Below are 21,597 nucleotides of genomic sequence, written 5' to 3' on the forward strand. Positions count from 1 at the left end.
GTAGTATCCTTGCTACTGAGGTCACTACTCATGAAAGTTCTATTCCACTTGAAAATTGATGGCACCAATTCATATAATTTTACATACTATCTTTTAGAAATAACTAAATTATATGACTGAGGAAAACAAAAGGGGACTCACTCTCCTACGATTAAATTCAAATTCTAATGCAACTTTAAATAGATAAGTCAAAGATCATACCTACTGGATTGTTGCTACCCGAGTAGGTTTCTTCATGTACCAAGCTTCCATCCTCTAGTAAAATGCCTGGTTTGCATGTGCCGCCTATGTGCCACCTGTCATATATGCAAAAGAAAGTATAATTACAATAGAAAAACATACCTTACATTTGTTGCCGAGTACACAAAATTTTGTCTTCAGAGACTGAATATTTGCCTTTAATTCACATACATATCAGTTATAAGCAGTCAATTTTCTGAAATTAAGGTGCAAAAGATTCCAAAATGAAATAATCTCTCCCACAAAAAATGTCTTCAGGTAGAGAGTCCCGCATTCCTAATAGTATTAATGACCCTATTGGAACATGATAAGATGTACATCAAAGATTTAATTGGACATGGTCAAGGATGGCTTCTATCTCCAACAGAGCATGACAAACTGCAGATGTCCAGTTTTACCATCAACAAGGCTATCTTATCAGTTCTTTAAGCTCTCTGTGAATTCAACTTCACAAGCTTCTCAAACTTCTTCAACCTGCAATAGAATTAACAATATGAAATCAGCAATAAGGCCGATAAGAATATCTTGACCTTTCTCAGTTTAACTAAAAGCTTAACCAAACATAAAGTCACCAATTTCAATACGTTGCATTTGCAAACAACATTTCACAAACCTAAAATGTAAAAGGACTTTCAACTTCAAATCTCAACAGATCTAAAGTTTTCCTACTAAAGCATTGTAAATTTGAGAAATGTGCCTACAAACTAAGTCACTAATAAAGAAAAATATTTTAATACGTCGTCCTTGTGTTCTCGAAGACTATATCAGCAAACTTCCCGAAAATCATGTGAGAATTTGGATAATAGGCTTCTATTGCTTCTGTTTTTCCAAGATTCCAATCATTTCATTTTCCAAAACTCAACTCTAATACCAACTTCTCATGTATGTGCAAGTATCATATAAATGATTTGAAGGTCAGAGTCAGTGCAATATCCGTATTTCTTCAAAGATGCTAGTTCAAATTAGATCAACATCATTGAGAGGCAAAGAACCAACGTCTCAGTTGTAACCTGTGGCAAGCTCATCAACTCAAGAACAGCCTTCTTTGGAGTCAACTCATTGTCAATGATGCGAGCAACTGCAGTTAAAACTGGCATCTTTACATTGTACTTCTGGGCCAATGCAATAACAGCCCCTGCTGTAGATACACCTTCAGCAACCTAGAGAAGAAATTGCTTCATCAAGTTGATACTCTCTGGGTTTTGCTTCAATATCATTGTTAAGAATTGAATGACCTAATGGAAACCTGATTCATTGTACTCAATATGTCATCAAGCTTCTCTCCTGATCCAAGACGTAACCCAACTGTTCGATTTCTCGAAAGATTGACAAAACATGTAAGCATAATGTCACCAGTCCCTGATAATCCAGTAAGTGTTGTTGGCTTTGCTCCCATCTTCAAAAGAATACAAAAAAATTGTCACCTTTCAAATATATAATTCTAGCAGCGATCAGAACAAAGAGAATAGGTGAGAATGTTACTGCAGTATACAAAAAGAATTACTGCAAGTTCAAATAATGACAAGACATGTTAATGTATCATATGTACCTTTGTTGCCAACCATCGGATCTCAGAACAACCCTGTGCCACAAGAGCTGACATACAATTATTTCCAAGATTCATTCCCTCTACAATGCCTGCTGCTATGGCAAGTACATTTTTCAGTGCACCTGCAATTTCCACTCCTGTAATATCGCTGAAGTATCACAAGTCATAAATTGAAGATTTACAAAACAAACTACAATGAATTATATGAAGAACCTAGTAATAGAATCTTCTTTCATATACACTAACTGAATAAGAGAACTATACAAACAGACATTATAATGAAGAAACAGCAGTGCAATCTTGATGCATGTACCTCTCCTTTTAAGCAAAAACCAAAAGTCTTGCTCATTCAGAGGAAGTTATGGTTGAAACTATTCACCAAGACGATGGTATACCAAAATTGTAAATTGATTCTTTACATTCAATCAAGAAAGTTAATCATTTTTATTAATTAGAATTCTATAATACAGAATACCAATATTTAACTGAATTCCATATCACCAGAGCATAAATGAAAAATACTGGAGTTTCTGATCACTTTCTTTTGCTTTAAAAAAAACTTATTTTACTGTATTTGAATTGTCTTTAAGTAATATATTTTTTTATTCATGCTTGTCTCAAAGTTTGTTGTATAAGTTTCCAAAGATGGTAAATCAAATAACAGGCATAAAATGTACAAATACTCTACTGGCATCAATTCAGAGAAGCATCACAGTCATTACACGATATTGGAAACTAAGAATGCTTATTCACCTTGAGGAGCTAATCCTAAGATTTGGAGAGGCTAATAACTGTTGAGCTGCACTTGCTAACTTTTTGTCTTTTGATGCAACCACCATTGCTGCACCACAAAAGAAAGGACATCAGAAGACTCTTAGCTTCTGGAATGAAAAATAAATGCACAATGCATACATGAAATGGCAGGATTGCAGACTCATGTTTTACTGAAACATAATATATCATCATCTAAGAAGCACGGCATTTAATTGTCAATCAAATGGACTAGGAAACAAATATCATACCAGAGAATAAGCATAATGTTTATTTCACAGGCAATACCTGTTGGCATTTTCCTCATCAACTCTACTGCAAAGGAAGGCCCCGATAGCACTATAAAAGGTTGACGAGGATTTCCTAGTGCACGCGGAATGATTTGAGACATTGTCCTTAAAGTATTTAGTTCCAACCCTTTGCTAAGAGATATAAATGGCAAGTTCGGGTCAACATGTTGTGAAATGCCTCGAAGAAAGGATGAACTGAACTGCAAAAGATGGACTGGGTTACAAGTGTCAGAATTAGTAAGATCTTTGATTTAAAGTCCATTTTCATAGGCCAAATATATTATTCATGCAACATAGAAAATACTGATAATGAGACAAGTCCAGAAATTAGTCCTAAAGATATCAAGGTACCTGCACAGGAACAGCATGAAAGCAATAGTCAGCTCCTAATAAAGCATCCTTGGCACTGGTCGTTGCAACAATATTTTCTGGCAATTTATGTTCTGGAAAATACTTGCTGTAGCAAGAGAGACAAAGGAAAAAAAATAGAACTATTATGAGTAGTTGCAACAATATTTTCTGGCAATTTATGTTCTGGAAAATACTTGCTGCAGCAAGAGAGACAAAGGAAAAAAAAAATAGAACTATTATGAGTAGAAGTACTTCTCTTCAGACAACAGTACACAGAACAAATCTATCAAAGCAGATGAAGGACACACTGTGACAAAAAGGCTCACCCTCTCAAAATCAAACTAACTATACATGAAATTTTTTAACAGTTGAACAAAGTAAAAGCTTTTCTCAGGGTATTAAAAGCAGCCCAATATATGGCTTCCCAGAGATCTTCAACCAAATTTTCCTTTGTTATAAGAAGGCCAGAACACCTATAGGCTCATGATATAGTAGTTTGGGCTAGAGTCATTTTTAAAATAAGCTATATCAAGCTATTAGGCATGTCAAATTACCTTAATATTCTACCCTATGAATTAATAAAACAGACATTACTATTAATTCTCGAGATTTAACCTTTACCTCCAGAACACACTAGAATTAAGATTTTAAGGAAAAAATCATTGTTGTCTACAATAAAATTTTAAATCCAGGAAGAATAAACCCTGTGTTTCCGTTAGGCTGTATATTGTGAATGGATGAAGTTTTGCCTTTTCACACTAATTGCTCACTTTTACACTCATGCTTCTCCTTCCTCTTTTATGAGAACTACATTTGATAGTTTGCTACAACAGTTAAGTGTGACTTCAATAACATGAAGGATAGTGTTATGACCATGTCAGAGAACTTATGAGTTATGACAAGAGAAACTAAAAAAGCAACAAATCAAGTACAAACATTGGTAAGAAAACATGGCACTAAGCATCAAAATTCTTCCAAATTAGTAATCATCACTTCACCAACATGTATGAAGAAGGGGTAGTGTAGCTGCACTGTCTTCTTTCTCTCAACAATAAACATGGTGTTCCAATTTAAATGATCAATTTATGCAGGGTAATGTTACAAAGAATTCTCAGAAATTTTCACACAATGCACGGATGGTTTATCAAGAACTCTTACCAATTAAAGTTTGTCTCATTGATAGCTCGACAAACATCACCATCCCTAAGGAGCATTGCGACTTCCATTTCAGCCTTCCTGCTCGCAACATGTGCTGCCATTGCTGTCCCAAAAGATCCCCCACCAAGAACCACAACCTAATCCCATCAAATTGCCATCCAAAAACAAAAAAATAAAATAAAAATAAAAATAAAAAAACTTGAGTTGATTTTCACGACTAAAGATCAAACATATTGATCCAAACCCTAAATACCTTCTTGGTCCCCTCGAGGACGTCGCTCTTGGCTTTCGACCGCCACGACCGGGACCACCGGACCAGCTTCTCCCACGCGATCCTGACCGCCCTCCGGCAGTCTCTTCCACCCTCTTTACCATCTTGTCTGGAACTCAAGCTACGGCTAGGGCTTTCTTCATCGGGCTCCAGGTCTAGGGTTCCTGCGGCGCAGGGGCAAGGGGGAGAGAGGGAGGGAGATGCGACGGGAAGCAGCGAGGGCTTGCGGTGGACCCGCAGCTTCCTCTCAGGCGGCGAAATGGATCGGCGAGGACCGGGAGAAGGTAGGATGAAGGAGAGAAGAGACGGCTCAGCGATGAGGGCAGCCGCCATTGATGGATGATCGCTCCTCTGCTGCGGGGCGACGATGGAGTTTTATCCGTTGCCGCGCGCGAGGGCCTCGATGTCTCTCCATTCTTCTTATATAGCGCATGAGGCAGTAAACGAGGCGGCTCTGCGGGCCGTGTAGGTGGATCCTTTTGTTTTTTTTTTTTTATTTAACGGGCTCCCAGATAAAAATGTCCACTTTGTTTTTACAGGTTTACCCTATATTCCTGTTTTAGCGAAGAAGAATTACCTTTGCAACACTTGGGTACTGATAAGGATCAGTCATGCCGCAATCTCGTACACGTGCAAAAAAATTATTTATCTTTTTTTTTTTTTTTTTTACAGGTTTAGCCTATATTCTTGTTTTACCAAAGAAGAATACCTTTGCAATACTTTGCTACTGATAAAGATCAGCCATCCCGTAATCTCGTGCGCATGCAAAAAATTATCATCGCCACTCCGCCAAAATATAAACTCAGAACAAATACATGTTTGAACAAAACATTTTATTGTTAGTACATAAAGATAAAACATATATATATAAACTCGAAACGATTGGTATAAAAATGAACAAACCTGATAAGGCAGTAGGGGCCAAACAATCTACCGAACATCAAAATTCTTTCAGCACTCGATCAGCAGAATCTTGGAGAAAGCTAAAAGATGGTAAATTTTGGATTGGTGACAATGGTTACTGCCAAATTAGATTGCAGGAAATATTTACCCTTATCCTGATAACCGTACAGGCAAATCAAATTGGAAAGCTCATTTGGACATGACCTAATTAATCTGAAATCATAATCGTTGATATGCTTCACATGACGGTAGCTACTACCACTGCAGAATAGTTGATACCTAACAATGCCAAGTCAAGACAGCTTTAACAGATAGATAGTAACCAATAATTCAAAGATGAGCTTTAGTTGCATGCCAAGTAAAGGACAAAAAATGGCCAACACAAATTACATCCTCTGGAAGCCAAAATTTGAACATTTTCATACGTCTGCAAATTCTAAAATCACCATAATCCAGCTACTCGTCTGGCGTTACAGAAACTTTGAAAAGATTTAAGGCAAGGTCAAGAGACAGCGCGGAAAGCAGTCACTTCCCTTCAGAGTTGCCTTCACCAACCCATTCATCATATTCTGTGAACTAGAAGATCTTAGATTGTGATCTTGAAAGCCATAGATTATATGAATGTGTCAAAAGAATATAACACACTAGTATTATAGTGAAAACCTTGTGCTAACTAAATGTTCCTAAGGTGGGAAGATCCAACTGACCTCCGTCACGCCCATTAACTCTCTGAGCTCTGTTCCACATTTGAGCCCTTGTTGTAATGATCGATTATGATTCTATAAGCATAGAAACCTGCCATCATGCCGCTATTCACCAAAACAAGATGGTTATTTCCTGAGGTAAGATACTAAAGCTGATTCTATGATAGAATAAAAGATTATCTGACAGGGGTTAAAAGCACTAATGTTATGAGAAGCATATTGAAGACACAACAGCAAATTCTGCAAGTATCAAAATTGATAAAAGCCAGTCCATATGTCCCTTCAGCATGACCTAACTAATAAAAGAACAGAGGCATTGGCCTGAGTAGCTTAATATTATGAAGAGGTTACAAAAATTTTCTTGCTCGAAAGAAAAAGCCTTTCCAGACAAGATAAGAAAAAAAGTTACTCAATATTTTGAAAAAGTGAGTGGTGACTCACATACCAACTGAAAGCTCAATCAACACCTGACATGGAACTAATCAAGATATACCTAAAATCCTCAATAAATTAACAAAAAATTCACACACAAATCACTTGGATCACTAGTTTCCCCACAAATGATGTGGGTTCTGAAGGGGCCAATTGCCACTATTCATGATGTTGGTTTCTGCCAGGTCTAAGATTCACCAGGATAGACAGTCCGTTATAATCCACACACCATAAATGATCAGGTCTGAGCACAATAAAAGTCATTTTGAACGGTTGACAGATTCATTGTGACTAAGGTGATAATTACTATATGAGTTTCAATATATGACCATGTGATCAAATTATCTTGTTTAAAATAACAGAGATACGCAGCAAGCATACAAAAAAATGGATCCACTTAAGATAGTTTGGAGTGTTAAAAGCATCCAACGGTTTTAACCTTTTTTAACTCAGGTAATTTTTCCAATCTTAGAAGAACACAACATATGACAAATGATATAGACAAGTTTTGCATACTAACCTGATAAGGAGCAGTAAAAGATTTGGAAATGATCCCCTCTGCATGGTGAAAATTAAATCATTAATACTACCAAAATTTTGAATCAATATCAGAAGAATATAAAATCAAAGTTAATGATGTTAGAACATCTTTCATTTGTGCATGACTAAAGGAACTTTTACCTGTGAACACAACAGCCACTGCCTGCAGAAGATAATAGCAGAAATTGCTGCATTACCAGAATCACTGTAAGCAGATGTGATTGCAGAGAAACAGTATTGCAAAGAATAGTACATGGCAGATAACCAAGGACCAAAAAGAGATTTCAATAAACAAGTGACAGGAATGATTATTCATCTTGTTAGCAGCATATTTCCCTGATGCAAATGTCAGCATCTAAGCAACATCTATTGGATCTCTTTTGGACCTAGATCCCACCAAAGATCTGATAGCAACACCTTGATGCAACAATCCATAAACAGATCTGCAACTTGGAAACCCAAATTGAAGAGCATCTTAGCATCACAATGTTTTAATTGCTTCACGATGGCATATTGATGTGACATGTCTTTAGCATTATGAATCTCCATGTCTACACGAGATGGTCCAATTCAGATGAAGTCTATTAATCCCAACTAACAGGCCATGGTTAGCCTACCTCCTGAGTCCTAATTCCATCATTTGCATCCAGCTTCTAAGATGCATATTACTTTTCTGCACCAATGACAAGGCATTGACTTGCTTATGATTAACAAACAAGGAGTCATAACTTGTAACTTACCTAGCCAAACAGCAAAATATTCACACCTTGTGTGTTGCAATCGAAGCACTAAGCACCAGTAATAGTAACTAGTTTTATGAGAAAGATTTTAATGCAAAAAAGAAAAGTCCATAAGATTCAAGGAATCAAGTGTACCAAAGATATTCTCTAGCTCAGTCTCTAGAACTTGAAGCTCTAGGACAATAATGATATTAACCAATGGTCCCTTTGGCCAAATCGGTGTTTAAAACTCAACACCGCATTAGAAGAATTTGTGATGCACTTTCTCATCAACATTTATGACCAAGATTATTAATTTCAAGTACCAGAGAGGAGAAGGAGAAGAGGAGACAGGGAAGAAGAGGATAAGGCAGCAAATAATGGGAATAATATTTTGACGGAAGAGACTAACCAGTTTGCCCTATCAAAAGAAGTGGGGTTGTTTTCCCATTCTTCCATGACCTCAAGCTTGACACGCTCAAAGCCAAAATTGCAGTGCCAAGAACAACACCAAAACGAATGGCAGGAATACTTCCAGTCAGCATGAAATACATGAATCCTCCAATGACGAGAAAGGAACCTACACCAAAAAGAAAAAAAAAAGAAATATCCTAGTAAAGATGGCCATGTAAAAATGTAAATCGTCGATGATGGTATAATCAATTATGACAACAGAATACAAGAAGAAAAGTCATAAAATAAACTTCCATGGAAATCCAATAAGAAGACATGTCTTCATGCATACCATAGGGAATTCCAAAGTAAAAATCTCTGATGGAGGATATGTGTTTTAACTCATCCACTGATGCATAAGTTTCCAAAATTTCCTTAACTGAATCAGGAGAATTCTTTGCTGCTGCAGCAAGATACTTGTTCCCTTCTTGTGAGATCTCTTTGGCTATTATACTCAAATCCTGTTGTGCTTTATCAGCTTGAATCTTGAGCTTCTCAGATGTATCCATTAGTATTTCCATTGCTTTCTTTGAGTATACCCCATATGCTTCTTCTGATACAGCTTTGACTTTCAGGGCTTCAGTCTTGAAGTGTTCGAGTGCCTCCTTCCATTGGTCTTGTGCTGCCCGAGCGTTTAATTCAGCATCACTTTCCTCCTCTTTAATATCTAAATGCTTCTACATTAGAATTATCACAGACATTAAAACCTATGCATCAGATAAGAAACCTCAGCGACATATGACTACAAAGTTAAATTATACAAATTGGAAGTGTCATTTCAAATGATGAGATAACAGCCCCTGACCGGAATTTTTTCTAAATGAATAAACTTACTTCATTTATTTTCAGTAAAATCTTACAAATCAAGTCTTTTATGAAGGAATTGCCAGAAAATTTAACAATTTTGAACATATAACTTTTTCTCCTCTTTGTGGTTCCTAAATCCATTTAATCCACGGTCCGATATACTTTTGCCTCTTAAATCCTTAATGCACTCTGTCAACGTGTAATTACCAGACCAACAAATCTTAATGCAATCCTAAAAGGAAACGAGATAGCACCAGCAACAAAAATTCGATCTTTTTGAAATACTAGCCACAGGGAGACAATGACAGCCTTATTGCACTAACCGACTAAAAACCGAACACAAGAAGGGTACATGAAACACCAGACAGACAAAACTTAATTCGCCCCTAAAAAGGAAAACGAGACAGAACCGGCACCAAAAACTTGATTCTTTTGCAACATTAGCCACAGGGAGACCACGCAATCCTCATTGCTCTGCCCGACTACGAACCAAACAAAAACGCGATCCAAAGAACATAAATCGATGGACAATAGGGCCGGAATGGGTGCGCTTGAAACAACAAAGGTGGCTCACCGGTTCATCGTCAGAAGCCGCAAGAGGAATAATCTTCGTCGGCCTCCGATCCACGAGCACGAGACGAGTTCCCAACCCCCTCCTCGAGAGCGGGGAATTGGACGAATCCAGTCGACGGGGGACGGCGCCCAATGGGAAGGAGAAGGAGGCCACCGCTCGGGTGGCAAAAAGATTAGGGTTCGGATTACGGAGGGGAACGAAGGCATGGAGAGAGGTAGCCATTGGAAAGTCCGAATTCCGAAAAGAGGGAGGAGTGCGAAGCAAAGAAGAGAAGAAAAAGGAGCTGGCGAAGGGACCCAACCAAGATCGATTGGGGTTTTCTTCTTCTTCATGCGAAGGTTTAAGGGGGCGTTCGGTACACGTCAGTTTAGGCTCTGGAGTAATTCCTACCTCTCGGTTTTACCAGCGCTGTGAAAGGGCGCAATGGTGGAGCAAACGGTGGGTCCCAACGGGCTGGGTTTACGTATTTCGCTGATACGCATTCACGGCACCACGGTTGGAGCCGATGGTGGGTTGCATTTCGTATTTGGATGATACGTGTCCAAGAGACACCGACTGCTGGGTCCCATTTGTGCTGTTATCACACGTGTTCGTTTCGATGTCTTCCTTGTAATCCCACATGAGACACTTCGGATTCGTAATCCCAACGAATGACGTTTTAGCCAAAATTCATATCGAACGTGTATAGCTATGAACTCAACCAAACTGTGCATAGCCAACCGAGATCACCCACCGACAAGGAACATTTCGTCCAGAAAGCAATGATTTCTGAAAGAAATCAGAATCGCACACAAGTCCATCAGAACAATACCTCTGAAAACATCACAGTATCTGTAAGCTTGGAAAACCGATGATTGAAAGATTGGCACAGCAAGCGTATTGCTTGCTCACTTCACGCTTGCCTTGATGATGGAAGAGGTGCATGGACCTGCGGATGTCATGAATGGTACTCCTTTGTATGTGGCCACACCCTTGTCGTCGGTGTAGAGATGCTGCATCCAAAATAGTTGCAAGGGACAAACGAGACTTAGTTGGATCACCAACAATAAAAATTGCAATACATGGTAGACAGCCAAACATAATTTTCAGAAAGAAATCTAATGAATCAATTAAGAGAGAGAGAGAGAGAGAGAGAGAGAGAGAGAGAGAGAGAGAGAGAGAGAGTGAGTCCTCTGAAACACTAATTCTTGAGATTTCTTTTTATGTAATTAGACAACTCATCACCAAGGTTACATTATCAAAACTCTAGAGCCTCCTCTATATTCCAGCTTGCTTCTAATAATTTCTTCTTTGTTATATATTAGAAAAGGCTGTAGCATAATCTTCATCTCTTTAGGTCATAATCATGAGAAGTTTTAGATAGTTGTATAAAATATGGTCAGCAATTTATCTTTAGATCATATACAATAGTGACCTCTAGGACTCTTACACAACCTCTATGTTTACTGTCGCAAGTAAACATTCCATTAGCATAGACATAATTATATACATAAAGAATCAAAATAGGTTCCAGACAATAGAAGACATGAAATAGCAACTTATCAAAGTTTTTAAAAAATAAATAAACAGAATCAAGGCGCATAGGGATGCATACTGGTGTGATTTTTTCTAACTGCTTTTTCTTTGGATTTAGCACATCTTCTGGCTTCCCGTCATACCTAGACAGCAAAGTAACAGAAATGAGTTCACCAAGACACGAATTAAATAATCAGGTTTCAAAAGAGATAATATCAAGTACACTAGCAGCTGAGTGACACAATAAAATATACACACTTAATTTTCTATACCATTAAGATTTATATCAAAGGGAGAAACTCAAACCTTATCAGGAGACTTACATAAAATGGAAAGAAATCCACATTTCAACAAGAAAAGATGGGTTGATGTGGAATTTCTATTTATGGATAAGAGAAAGGCCAAACAATACAGGAGTTTTCAGAAAAGGTTGCTCCATGCCTAATCACCTGTGGATGCATTTAATGTATTGTATGGCTGTCGCTCTTGCACTTGCGTTATTTTGTTTCCTATTGATCTTAAAGCACATGGAAGAATGGCAGTGGAGGAAAAGTCCGAAAAAGAAGCCTCTTTTCTGTGCAAAGAAGTGTATATAGACATATATTGACACAAACAATTTGCACAGATATGTTTCACTATGCAATTGGCACGCTTTTTCCTATGCAATTTTCTACACTAGATCATTGACTAACTTTCTCCTATGCAATTTTATTCAAGCACATCATACTAGTACAGAGACATATCAGAATCATGTGAGTGATGCATCTCAAATAAGTAGTCAAATCTTAAATGAGAATTTTGGGAACAAACAGGAGAACAGCAGTTTACATATGAATATAATTTATTCCTGTGCACAGACAAAGTGGTCTGTCACAGTGGTTTGATGATGTCTGAACTAATGTATTAGCTAGCATGCTCTTTTATCAATTTTTTGTTGTTCTCATTCATGTAATTTTGTATCTCTTGATAATCTTATATCCAAATATTACAGGTTTTGCTTGGATATTCAAGTATGTCAGTGTCAGCACAGCCCTAGGATTACTAATTGTCCTCTAGTTGTTTCTTAAATATGATCGCTGCTTACAGTGATTTGCATAACTTGCATTCATTAATAAAAAGCCAATAATTGTTTGTGATCTAACATAGAGAATGTCTCAGACCCATTGACACCCCCCATATGAAGCACAAAGATATTATCATACAGTGAAAATAATGTCATTTGGCATCAAGTTTTGGATATAGTAATTTGTTTGGCAATAATCTGCAATGCCACAGAAAAACCCAGTTTTACCAACGTATAAGCAACAAGCCAACGACAATAATAAGACATGACATAATATCTATAGCACCAGAAAAACAAAATTGAATAATGGGGAAAGTTATACTAAGCATAGCAGCTATTAAATGGGTCTTAAAAAACACAGGGTATTACACTAGTCATTGTCAGCAACTCATTGTCTTCAGAAAGCAATCATCAGATCACACCAAAACCATGTTAATTTTTAGCTTACAGAATTACGGCGGACTGTTAAAACTTAAAATGAGAAAATGTGCTACGAAAAACAGATAAACTAGTATAAGTTCCCTTGTTGGATAAATGTGTTTGCTCCTTGACAAAATTGAAGCATAACAATATGTTAGAGCTTTATTATAAAAAAGAAAGTACCCTGAAAATGATATCTTCTCTCCAAGTGAAGCTCCTTCTGGAGGAATCAAAGGCTCCACAACTGTATGATCTTGATTAGAAGCACATAAGACCTGATTATAAGAGAACAGAAGACTGTGACTTACAAATACAGTATTTTTTGGAAGGTTAAAACAACAAATTATAAGGGATAAATGCAAGACTAATTCATGGTTGTGAATTCAGTCTCACTTTTTCTATTTTCCTCAAAATGTTTCAAAAGCAAAACACAAGACGAGTCACCAAAATAGTTCTCTTTTTTTTTGTAATGGTTGATGGCAATCACCAAAGGAGTTGGTGCTACAAGTTTCTTTGTAAGGGAAAAAAATTAATCCATGGGAAATCTATTACTGTATCAAATTTATAGGTTAATTTTTTTATTTACTTCTTTCCATTTTTTATTAATGAAATTTTTAGATTTTACTCTGTTGCAAAGCAAAATTGTCAAGATGCAGTCCATCCAGTGCAGGAAGCAATCTGTTTACAACTGCAACCATGGACCTCTTCACGATCATGCTCACCCTTAAAACAAAGGGCTTCCCCACCAGAGTTCCATTGGGGGGGCTCCTGTCACTATCATGCTGTGATTAGCTTCTTCGGCATCAAAAAAACAACGAGGGTGTTTTAGAGTTAAGGTTTAAATATGGCTTTAGGTATTTCTTTAATAGAGAAACCAAACTAGGCCTTGGGTTCACAAAACAAAGTGTAAAAACTCATTTGGTTGAGACGCAAACAAGGTCCAAAGCTCTAAAATACTTGGCTTTAGGGACTAAGACTCTTTATTGAGAATGGACAACACAAGATGAACAGTAATTTAAAGACAGTAGGGAGTTCACTTTCTTTGTGCAACTCACTTATGCTTTAATGTTAGTTTCAAATTTTGGTTCTTTCCAAGCTTGACCTTTTATCCTTTTCTAGCATCAAATGAGGGAAGAGGTTAAGTCAAAAATGCTCATAGAAAAACAAACACCAATCACAGGTAACAACATCAACACCAACTACAAGCTCCTATTGTATAAACATCCATTGTCGTTTCTCCCATCTTAATGCATAATAACAATTTGTCCAGTGTACAGTTTTAATTTTCAACCTCTTGTCATCAAGAAGTGCATATCTAACATCTAAATTGCAATAGTTTCGTGATTGAGGTTTCAGTCAGCAGGATAGAATTTGATATGATTATTTGTTGGAATCTGCATTTAATTGAAGGTCCTTGGAATGAACATGCCAACTGACTTAATTGGTAATAAATAAAGTAAAAAAGCATGTCATCCTTGAATACTTTTAGCAGCAAAGTGGACTTTTTCTATAATAGTTTGCTATTCAATTTTCTAACTGATGATAACCATACACTGCCTCTTCCCCACTTTTTTCTTTTATTGCTGTCCCTCAATCCTACCCTTCTTTTACCACATGTAAAGGACAAGGATGCCCTACTTATCAAAGACAATAAATGTCAGCAACTTATTTTATTCTTTACAAAGTTTTTCTAGCCCCATATCTAGTAAAGACTACAGCCTTGATTATTAGTCGGCTATATCATAGTATAAATCCAGAGATATGAAAGATTGTCCTCTAATCTTAGAAAATTAAATCCTTGACAAACTACAGCAATGATCACCAGAATGTGCACTGTACTAGGCTCATAGTGAATCATGAGCCACAGCCAAAGGCAGCAGTTGACGAACTCTGATGTTAGCACTAAACCACAAATGTGTTCATTGTTGATGCTAAAATAGGGAACAAATGCAATTATATGCCTCAACATCTGATGGATGAATGGAATTATGCAACCTTAGATAGCTCGAAAAAATAGCTTTATTTCTATATAGAAGTCAATGGAATAATCTCAGGCCCAATAGGACTCCGGTCAGCAATATAAATGGCAGTCCATTGATCATTATTAAACCTTGTGTAGCAACTCATGGGAGTGCACTCAGCTGATCTTGATGAAACAACAGGGGAGAGACAGTATTTGGAGATATAGGCTTAATATGGATAGCAGAAGGGTGAACTCAAATTTCCAAAATGAAAAATTGATGTCCTGAGTTGGGATGGAAAAAGGACTTAGAATCATGCAGATCATGTGAGCGGCAGATACTGAAGCAGTTATTGATGATCTAAATCAACATCATCATGTTTATCAACAGACTGACATATATGTAATTCGATGGGTCAATTATAGACTGAAAATAGTATTTTGCTTCTAGTAAAATTTTCACAATGCTCAGACTAGAAAACTAACATCTCGGTATCACTGCTAAGCACTCAGAGATGAGTTAACAGGAAGAAACAGATAATAAATGGATTACAAGAAATGGTATGAACAACAATATGAATGCTGAAACACTGAACCAAAACAGTCCAGGTTAAACTTCACAAGGTGGATAGCTCAAATAATTATCACAATTACCAACAATATAGAGGAATAAAAAGAAATGAAATATACCAATCCAGATGACGTAACGTCACGCAGCTTTCCAGGCTTCACATTTGTTATTAGTACCACCCGACGATTCTGAATTAATAATTCAAAAGTATAAGTACAATTTAATCATAGTCGACATTTGGAGTGTATATCTTCAACTTTTCTTGTCTGTGAGATTAACTTACTACAAGATCTTCTGGGCTGTAAAACTTTGCAAGACCACTAACCACCTGACGCAAGCTACCATCTCCCAAATCAATCTCCTCAACCAACAAACTGTGGAAATATCATAATTTATCAAGTTCTCATCCGGAGGAACTAAATTTTGTAAAAGCACAAAATTACCTGTCAGCCGATGGGTGCTTCCATGCCTTACGTATAACACCAATTTGTATGTTGAGGACACTTATACTGTACTGTGCATCCTTCTCACATGACTCCTTCTCCAGTGCTTTCTTTTTCTTCTCATTTGTCACACTATCTTTATCCAAAGCCTCAGGAGCTTTGCTATCACCAGAAACCTTCTTCATAATTTCCATCAGGCCCAACAAAACAATTACCAAAACCATATTCAAAGATTAGATCAAAAATTGACAACATGAATAGAAAAATCACATTAACCAATTAAACTCATATTATTTTCATATTAAAACATGCTTTGCATCTCTTCTAAGGATCAGTGCCTTAATCAGAAAGATTATCCAAGAGAATCAACATGCAATAAAAATAGATGAATAACACTACAAAAGCAAAATATAACTTGGGATATTATATAAATAAAGAGAGAATATATTGCTACTTAGCTACCAAGAAGAATCTAAGACATAGACAGCAAGCAGCACTGAGAAGACTATCATTAAATTCAAAGTTTACTCACAAGAGGTTGAAAATCAGGCTTGCTGACCACAATTTTTTCAAATACTCCTCCAAAGTCTTCCTTGTTCTGAATCCAATAGTGAGAGAATTGCCATTAAAATCAATGAGAGAATTGCCATTAAAATCAGCATAACAGCATAGTTGACAACTAACTTGGCAGTAAAGATAGTTTTATTACTCTTTAGCAAATAAAAGAGTGATTGAGCCAGCATCCAAAAGAATCAACTAAAAGTAAGTCTTAGTTTATCATGAATGACTAAAAGCAGTGCTTTCCATGAGGTGAAGCTGTGCTTCTAACTCAAGAAAACTGAAATCCATGCATTAATAAATCTTAAGAACATAATTACTGGTTACGGTTCAACATGGCACTCAAGTAATCCTAATAAAATTGTTCTCTCATGTCATGGTTTACCTAGGATTACTTGTGTCTGAGTATATATATGTAGATCAACCTAATTAAAAGGCTATCTAACATATTTTATATAAATTTGGCTATTCTAGAAACTATTTCAAAAATATGAACATCTTCTCTTCTCTTTCTCTTATCCACCCCTTCTAATTTCCACTTTTCTCCTCAATAATTAAATTTTAATAGGAGAGAATCTAAAATTTCAATGTGGTACATTATTAAGGAATAAGAATCATATAAAAAGTTTATTTTAAGGTCGTGGAAATCACTTAAGTGGGCACGGCCACAAATATGGGTAATCGTGGAACTCTATAGTGCACTTATGTTCCATGCGGTATAAGAAGCAATTAAACCCATGGTTAATATCAAGATATGGAATCACTTACAGCAGCACAACCAACCACCCAACTAAGTTTAATGCAACCACTTGCATAAATGTGAGAACATATGGAGCCACATGTTCTGCAAATCCAACTATAACATATGATACAGCACAACCTATACAAGCATTTAAAAACCATGTTGAATACAGACACAAATAAGGTCACATGAACAATATTTCAGAACATAGTGCATACAAAGTTTTGTTTTATGTGGTTATAATATGTTATAATTCTACATGGAATGGTGCACCCTAGATGGTAAGCATCCAGTGGCCATTGCAAACATTTTATTGCCATATTTTCTGTAGGGATTACATTTGATAAATGAAACACAAAAATAACTCTTCTCTTCCCAAAAACGAAGCATTCATCTCCACACAAATGATCAAATGCTTGGTATTTGATAGTTATCTAGTAATCATTTATTTCAGTACGTCCTCAAGAGGACATAACAGTTTATAATGTTGAAAACCCATGGAAATCATGAAAAGTTCTATTTATAACAAGAACTGTTAACTACCTGGATATAGTCCATCCACCTCACTACATTTGGGAACTTTTGCACGGCCATGCCAACAAGATGACTCTGGCATAAAGTAACCACAGAAGCATTAAAATAATGCATGGTTGACAATAACATAGTTTGTGATAAATTAAATGATACAGCAGAAACTTTAATCACATAGCCTTTAAGAAGCTAAATATAGCCAACAAATCTCAAGCTTAATCAAGTAATCAGATCTCAAACATACTTAGGAAAAAAGGGCTCCATATGAAAGTGAAAGTCGGTTTGATAACATTTATTATTATTAAGGAATGCTATGACTTAAGAGATATTATGTTACATAGAGCTCAATTACAAGAAAAAATCCATGGACATTATGGCTGCTTGTTATTGATGTTGTTGTAAGCCAATAAAGATGATAGTTTGCATATCTTTGTTTCTATCCAAATTATGCTGCCCAAAAACTGCATATACAAGGTGTATGCATTGAATTGGGCTACGGGCTGCCAGAGGATGGTATGGAAAAATGAGAAGGGGCTCAGAAAGGGCTTTGGGTTGTCATGTTCATAAGCTCAAAAACATTAAGAGAGTGACCTATTATCTGTATCCTGATCAAATTTGGCATGTATCAAAAAGTATAGAACCAAAACCCAGGAATTTCGGTTGATAAGACAAAAACAACCTGTTTTATCTCCCAGAGAAAAACACTAATCTGTAATTTAACCATCAATCAAAGTAATACATACTAGACACTAGATAGTACCCATACAACATTCTGTGCTTCATCCTATCTAGATAAAAGAAGTCATATCTTTGACTCCGTATCCTTGTATTCACTCACCGACGATTTAATCACTCCTTTTCCATCTGCCCATGGGACACTCTCCTTGCCACGCACTTTCCCTCTGTAATTTCTTCTAGTGTAACATATTGTGATCAGGAAGTCTGTTTACTTGCAGCATACTTTCAGAAGTCAACAGTAAATAGAATTATTTTTTATTGTTTTCAAAATATATTAAGCAGTTCAAGAAGGCTCCTATAGAAATTGACCATAAATTCTCTTACAAATTTGGTTAATTAATTTCCCTCATTATTTAGTTTTCAATAGCATGCATTTGTATCTAACTGCTATTAACAAAGAAATATATGAAGCACCATAGCTTACATTCACAAGCACATGCATCAACCTAGGAATAAGTGCACATTTGTTTATGGTCATATAGAAGCAATCAAGCAACTGTCACAAACATTGTCAAAAGTACATAACTAAAGTATCAAACTAGAGTTGCTACTTAAAATCCTAATATTCCAACTTAGGCTGCCACTGCCCAGTCATGGCTATTAGCAATATTCAGTTTGTCAAAAATATATCACAATGCTTCATTTAATAAGTAAAACAATGACTGGATGAAAGGATATCATTGACATGATGTATACTTCAACAAATTAGTAGACAAATTTTAAAAAATTCAACATAATGTGTACCACAAAAGAATGGACTGCTGAAAACACAACAATGTCAGCTACTGATGGTTCAAGTCCATTGCCCAATAGAATAGCCTTCTGTTTCAAATCCTCATTCAGGCAATCAAGTGATGCAAGGCATGCATCTGCTTCGCTGGGAAAGCTACTTGCAAATGCTACCCACTTCATTATCTAAGACCAGACATTTGAAATGTTATGATAAGAATCGTACAGATGAAAAACACATACTTCTATAAAACAATTGCAGAAAACCTATCCTTACCTGATCTTCATTTGATAGAGAATCTTTACTCTCTGATAACTGCAATATGTTTGAAAACAGACTCGCAATATCAGACCCTCCAATGCTTTCACTTGATAACTTATTCTGTAAAACCAAATTAGATCAGTTGTCATTTGTCAAATCTCCATGTCTACCATAAAATCACTTCTCAGCAGATGACAGAGAGTCAGAGACTAGCGTACATATGATGAGTTTTAAATTAACTAATGAGATAAATCTGTCACAAAGAATGTATGTTCTCCACGAAAAAAACAGCTACTGGTATACACCTCCCACTTTTAGCTTTAGTCTAGATATGCATGAGATGTAACACCACTAGCATAAAATACAAAATTTTTCACAGACATATCAAAAAAAACTCTTTCAGATAATATCAAAGCATGTAGCACAATATCTTTATACAGAACACGAGCACTGAGACAACTTCAATTGATAAAGAAAATTTTAGACATCTGTAATCGATTGCCACCATAGTGCCTTTAATTATCATCATGGCTGAAAACCAACCGTATATTAATATTGGTGTTACAGATTAACAGATGCGATACTTTTGACAGAAAGGGTCAAAAGCCTGGAACACATTACTGAGTATGTAGCAAAATTGCTTGTGCTGATTCTCCAAACTTCTACCATGAATGAAATAATAGACAAATGTAAAGACTCGTGATGTGATGGAAACTGCTTCAAAGAGGCACCAAGAGATGGAAAATATCCAAAAACTCAAGTTTTCCAAACAAGTAAAGAAACGCTTCATACATGTATGTAGCTTTAACCGTGCACTGGATGTTAATAAAATTAAGAAGTGCGGAAGCATAGTTTGGCAAAACAGTCACCGTGGACCAAAATGGTTTAAGAGTAAACTGTAATTGCTACCAAAGTTTCAAGAATTTACAAGACACACCAAAAGTTTCATGCAAAGTTCGGTGCTACAATGTTCCCAGCAAATGGTAAAGTCTAACACTCCAAGTTGCCAAAATATACAAATATAAACAGAAAAACACACATGAGAAGAACATTTTCTTCTTTCTTATTCTCTTTTCTGGCATCAGAACCAAAAGATGAACAAAATAGATGCTTGAGAGCATAACTCGGTGTTGTTTTTAGGTAAACAATCCAATAGGAAATCAGAATTAAAAATAAAGAATATCATCACAGGATGATATGAATTGCAGATTTGATAACAGCCTAAACTTGCCACTAAATCTAAGCATAAATGAAAATGTGTGTGCCACTCCTACACATTTAACTGGATTATAAAATAATTGAAGAATTCTCGTATAGTTAGTGACATGAGGGCAAAGGTGCAGTAGTTCAATAATTGGGAAAAAGTTAAAATCACTTAGGAACCAAGTTTTCGTGGTATGGGACGAGAAGAAGATAAGGCACATAGTAACAAACGCAAGGTATACCACGACCTAGAAGCCCGGATATATGCATCGTTTATTCAAGAAAGAACCAAAAAGAATGCCATTACACGAAAATTGTGACGCTTAGAACTTCCAGAACAACAAGGATTCGTACCAGAGGAAAGAATTCTTTCATTTAAATAAGAACGAATGAAGGGACATAAACCCTAAAGATGATACTTTAATGGGTTGCAAAGAGAAGGCTTACCGGATCGAGCGAGAGGCGCTTGAATACAGCACAGGCGATAGCTTTGTTGCGGCCTTCGTCGCCCGAAACCTTCGACTCCACTGCTGCCGCCATCTCCCGGGCTCCTCTGGGACGCCGCTTCGGGTTCTGGTTCACCTGTGAAGAAAGCCCTTTGGGTCCGCATGTGTGACGGCTTAGGTATTACGACGTTCGAACCGGGGAGGTAAACGGCCCGGACCGGAAGCGGTTCAAACAGCTTAAATCGAATTCAGGTCATAGTCGATGTCCGGTCAAATCTTGTGTTATTGGATCATTTGTTGGACCCATAATTATATATTATGTTAAAAAAATAAAATATACATAGATAATACTATAAAAATAAAGTTCAAAATAATAATAGTGTAAAATAGAATTTTCTTCTCTTTCATTATCGTAAAAAAAAGGATAATGAATAGGTAATTCAAGATATTTTATCATTTTAGGATTCAAATGCTCTAATTTGTAAACCTTATTTTTCTGGTCCAAGTTTTATAACTAAAACTTAAATATTTTAACTATATTTCATATAAATTATAATAAAAAAATTATATTATTTGAGACAATTCGAGTATCATAATAGTTCCTCTGCATACAACCCACACATAATAAGTTGGTGGGCAATTGACTGTTCTTAC

At 36.4% G+C, this 21,597-nt stretch overlaps 3 protein-coding genes across 6 annotated transcripts; all 3 read right to left on the reverse strand.

Annotated features, from left to right (window-relative positions):
• Positions 1-414: 414 nt before the first annotated feature.
• LOC135609333 (glycerol-3-phosphate dehydrogenase [NAD(+)], chloroplastic-like) lies at positions 415-5,122 on the reverse strand. 2 transcript variants are annotated; one of them, XM_065102472.1, is made up of 9 exons: positions 4,613-5,122; positions 4,360-4,496; positions 3,202-3,307; positions 2,849-3,050; positions 2,543-2,630; positions 1,790-1,937; positions 1,487-1,636; positions 1,237-1,400; positions 415-714 (listed from the first exon to the last, which is right to left on the reverse strand). In XM_065102472.1, exons 1-9 carry the CDS (start codon positions 4,961-4,963, stop codon positions 666-668), a joined length of 1,395 nt encoding a protein of 464 aa, XP_064958544.1. In that variant the 5' UTR covers positions 4,964-5,122; the 3' UTR covers positions 415-665. The 2 variants fall into 2 exon arrangements, with proteins under 2 accessions (XP_064958544.1, XP_064958545.1); XM_065102473.1 differs by having other exon boundaries at positions 1,251-1,400; positions 4,613-5,108.
• A 730-nt stretch (positions 5,123-5,852) lies between these two features.
• LOC103980460 (protein FATTY ACID EXPORT 3, chloroplastic) lies at positions 5,853-10,085 on the reverse strand. 2 transcript variants are annotated; one of them, XM_018825587.2, is made up of 7 exons: positions 9,763-10,085; positions 8,674-9,055; positions 8,341-8,508; positions 7,351-7,397; positions 7,190-7,227; positions 6,241-6,342; positions 5,853-6,102 (listed from the first exon to the last, which is right to left on the reverse strand). In XM_018825587.2, exons 1-6 carry the CDS (start codon positions 9,982-9,984, stop codon positions 6,255-6,257), a joined length of 945 nt encoding a protein of 314 aa, XP_018681132.2. In that variant the 5' UTR covers positions 9,985-10,085; the 3' UTR covers positions 5,853-6,102; positions 6,241-6,254. The 2 variants fall into 2 exon arrangements, with proteins under 2 accessions (XP_018681132.2, XP_009395167.2); XM_009396892.3 differs by having other exon boundaries at positions 8,674-9,058; positions 9,763-10,084.
• Positions 10,086-10,400: 315 nt separating this feature from the next.
• LOC135609335 (probable methionine--tRNA ligase) lies at positions 10,401-21,106 on the reverse strand. 2 transcript variants are annotated; one of them, XM_065102475.1, is made up of 11 exons: positions 20,945-21,106; positions 19,310-19,414; positions 19,048-19,218; positions 17,578-17,643; positions 16,267-16,332; positions 15,735-15,910; positions 15,575-15,665; positions 15,411-15,479; positions 12,944-13,035; positions 11,357-11,420; positions 10,401-10,754 (listed from the first exon to the last, which is right to left on the reverse strand). In XM_065102475.1, the coding sequence occupies exons 1-11, from the start codon at positions 21,035-21,037 to the stop codon at positions 10,650-10,652; spliced, it is 1,098 nt and encodes a 365-aa protein (XP_064958547.1). In that variant the 5' UTR covers positions 21,038-21,106; the 3' UTR covers positions 10,401-10,649. The 2 variants fall into 2 exon arrangements, with proteins under 2 accessions (XP_064958547.1, XP_064958546.1); XM_065102474.1 differs by having other exon boundaries at positions 15,735-15,913.
• Between the last annotated feature and the right edge of the window lie 491 nt (positions 21,107-21,597).

This window comes from Musa acuminata, chromosome BXJ2-4 (assembly GCF_036884655.1).
Source record: "Musa acuminata AAA Group cultivar baxijiao chromosome BXJ2-4, Cavendish_Baxijiao_AAA, whole genome shotgun sequence".
Taxonomy (NCBI): Eukaryota; Viridiplantae; Streptophyta; class Magnoliopsida; order Zingiberales; family Musaceae; genus Musa; species Musa acuminata.

What these genes read in the sequence shown, in the direction of transcription:
- LOC135609333 (XM_065102472.1), bottom strand. Translation starts at nt 4,963, where the DNA reads ATGGCGGCTGCCCTCATCGCTGAGCCGTCTCTTCTCTCCTTCATCCTA. An exon ending in AATGAGACAAACTTTAATTG is followed by an intron (nt 3,308 to 4,359) that starts GTAAGAGTTCTT and finishes CTCTTGCTACAG; the next exon opens with CAAGTATTTTCCAGAACATA. An exon ending in CCACAGGTTACAACTGAGAC is followed by an intron (nt 715 to 1,236) that starts GTTGGTTCTTTG and finishes ATTCTATTGCAG; the next exon opens with GTTGAAGAAGTTTGAGAAGC.
- LOC103980460 (XM_009396892.3), bottom strand. Translation starts at nt 9,984, where the DNA reads ATGGCTACCTCTCTCCATGCCTTCGTTCCCCTCCGTAATCCGAACCCT. An exon ending in CGGCTTCTGACGATGAACCG is followed by an intron (nt 9,059 to 9,762) that starts GTGAGCCACCTT and finishes ATTCTAATGTAG; the next exon opens with AAGCATTTAGATATTAAAGA. An exon ending in TTACTTTGGAATTCCCTATG is followed by an intron (nt 8,509 to 8,673) that starts GTATGCATGAAG and finishes TTTTTGGTGTAG; the next exon opens with GTTCCTTTCTCGTCATTGGA.
- LOC135609335 (XM_065102474.1), bottom strand. Translation starts at nt 21,037, where the DNA reads ATGGCGGCAGCAGTGGAGTCGAAGGTTTCGGGCGACGAAGGCCGCAAC. An exon ending in CTCTATCAAATGAAGATCAG is followed by an intron (nt 19,219 to 19,309) that starts GTAAGGATAGGT and finishes GTCTGGTCTTAG; the next exon opens with ATAATGAAGTGGGTAGCATT. An exon ending in GAGAAGATATCATTTTCAGG is followed by an intron (nt 11,421 to 12,943) that starts GTACTTTCTTTT and finishes TTTGCTGTCTAG; the next exon opens with GTATGACGGGAAGCCAGAAG.